General features: G+C 21.7%; 1 protein-coding gene across 1 annotated transcript; it reads right to left on the bottom strand.

Moving 5' to 3' along the window:
- Positions 1-1,299: 1,299 nt before the first annotated feature.
- On the bottom strand, positions 1,300-1,994 carry ENU1_064010 (hypothetical protein; the record flags this gene model as incomplete). Its single annotated transcript, XM_008858217.1, has 2 exons — positions 1,300-1,544; positions 1,604-1,994. 2 exons carry the CDS (start codon positions 1,992-1,994, stop codon positions 1,300-1,302), a joined length of 636 nt encoding a protein of 211 aa, XP_008856439.1.
- Positions 1,995-2,490: the final 496 nt, after the last annotated feature.

Here is a 2,490-nt window from a genome sequence, read left to right as displayed (position 1 = left end):
TTCATCAAGAGCTAATTTAGAAATAACACATCCACATTTGATACTTAATTCAATACAATCTTTTTTACTATGAATATATCTTAATTCTTCATGCATTTCATGGTTAATTAAAAACATTAAAAAGTATCATTTTTATGCTATGAAAATATTGTCATATTATTATATATACTTATTGTTATTGTTTTTTTATTGACAATAGTGATTTGGTACTTTTTTCATTAGAGTAAAAATATATTGAAATTAATTTCTACTTATAACATTAATGCATTGATAAATGAATTACTTTATATAATAAGCTTATAAAAGAACAAAGAATAAAATGAGATTATTGTTAAAAAAATATCAAAATGGTTATTATTTTTTTAAGTACTTTACACTCTGTTAAAAAGAAAGGTAGAAATAAGGCTAATAGTAGGACTTTATTTATTGTGAAATATGTAAATTCATTAAGTTTAAAGTATTTTATAGTCTATTATATTTCAAATTCAGAGTATAGTTAATATTAATAAAACATGATAAAAATGAATAAAATAATTACAAATAAAGAATTATGATATTCATATAAAGGTATTTATTAAAATCTATAAATAGATAATAACATAATGTAATGAGAGTTTATCAATATATACTAAAGAGATATAAGTTAATTATTTTGAATTATAAATTATAATAGAAAATGAATAATAAATTAAATAAATAAAGCATTAAGAAGTAAACAAATATAGCTAATATAAAATATAAATTTTGACAATTATATTAACATAATTATTATTAAAACCAAAAGAAGTAGCAGTTATTATCAGATATTAAATAAAATGAACAAAATGTGAAAAACTATCAACAAATAATAAATTAAACGATAGTATAAGGTAATATAAAATAGAATTTGAAAGAATTAGATATAATAAATTTCAATAATTAAACAGTTAAGTAAAAATAAATAAAACTATTAATAAGATTTTTATATATTATAATGTTTATTAAATAAAGTATTAAGTGATTGTCTTAGTTTTTATCAAAGACACATTTGAGAGTTGTTTTTGTTGAAAACGACTATACAACAATTTTTCTGAAACAAAAATTACTATTAACTTAAAAAAAAACAATAGAAATTCTTTTCTTCATAATATTCAATGATATTAGTTAATAAAATAATGAACAATAAGAAGTTGTGTATTTTTGATTTAGTCATAACTCTTTTAATAATTGAATCATCTTAGTTATCAACTAAAGGATATTATGAGTTAAAACTATTGAGAACACAACAATAGAATGAGGCTGTGTTAAAAAAACTTTCAATTACATCCCCATTGATTGATCTCCTTGGAAAGATGAAATAAAACTATTAGCAAATTCTCCTGACATATCAGAAGAACCAAGTTGTAGTCCAGGTTGTTGGACTTGTTGTTGTCCTTGTTGTAAGACTTGTGGGGGTTGAGGAGGTTGAGTTAAAATTTGTTGTTGGGGTTGTTGTTGGATGACCTGTTGTTGAGCTGAGACTTGGAAATACCTTCTAATGAATTTATTGAATCTATCGATTTGATCTATACTTATTAATAAAATTTACTATAAAATTACTATATTTTAAGGAAACGAAACAAACCATTTAAATTCACACGAATTTCATAAGCTGTAAAGTAATCTTTATTTTGAGAAATAAGAGCTTGTAGTACAACAGTTGTAGCATCTTTTGAAATACCTTTTTTTTCTAATTCGAAAATGATTTGTTGATAAGTATAATAATATTGTAAGTATTGTTCAATAAGATTTTTAATATAAACCATATCAATTTGTTGTGGAGCTTGTTGTGGATTAATAGCAGATGGTTGTTGTTGTTCATAAAATTGTCCATTTTGTTGAGTTGACATTGGATTAGGAAGTTGTTGAAATAATTGTTGATTTTGATATTGAGGGTATTGTTGATACTGTTGTTGGTATTGATTATCTATTGATTGAGGTGATGCGTTCATTGGTTGATTTGAATTACCGTTCATAGTGTTTAAATTGATTGTACTTTGAGTGTTAGTTTTTTAGTTCTTTTTAGTATTTGTTATTATCATTTTACTATTTTAATTGTTTGTATCTTTTTTTTATTTTATTTTATTTTTTTTTTTTGAAACAAAACATTTTTTTGAAATACTTCTTTTTTTAGTATATCTTTGCTTTTTTTTTATTCTTTTTGTTTCAATAAATAAACGTCTTTTCTCCACAACTACTTCTTTTTTATTTTATTTTGCTTTTTTCTGTTATTAAATTCTTTTGAATTTGAAATAAAAATATTAACTACTGATTACTCATAAACAGAAGATAAATTAAGTGTAATAGTTTTTGTTATTATTATTATCATTTTTCTTGTGAGAAATAGTTATGAGTTATATAAAACATCAAACTACTGAAGTAAAAATATCTATTTTTTTTCAAAAATTAACCGCCTTCTTCTATATAATTATCAATCCCAAAACTGTACCCAAATGAAATTGCAATATAACT

The sequence above is a fragment of the Entamoeba nuttalli genome (assembly GCF_000257125.1).
Source record: "Entamoeba nuttalli P19 unplaced genomic scaffold asmbl_3341, whole genome shotgun sequence".
Classification (NCBI taxonomy): Eukaryota; Evosea; order Mastigamoebida; family Endamoebidae; genus Entamoeba; species Entamoeba nuttalli.
The sequence above is the reverse complement of the archived record's forward strand: the minus strand, read 5'-3'. Positions and strand labels throughout refer to the sequence as shown.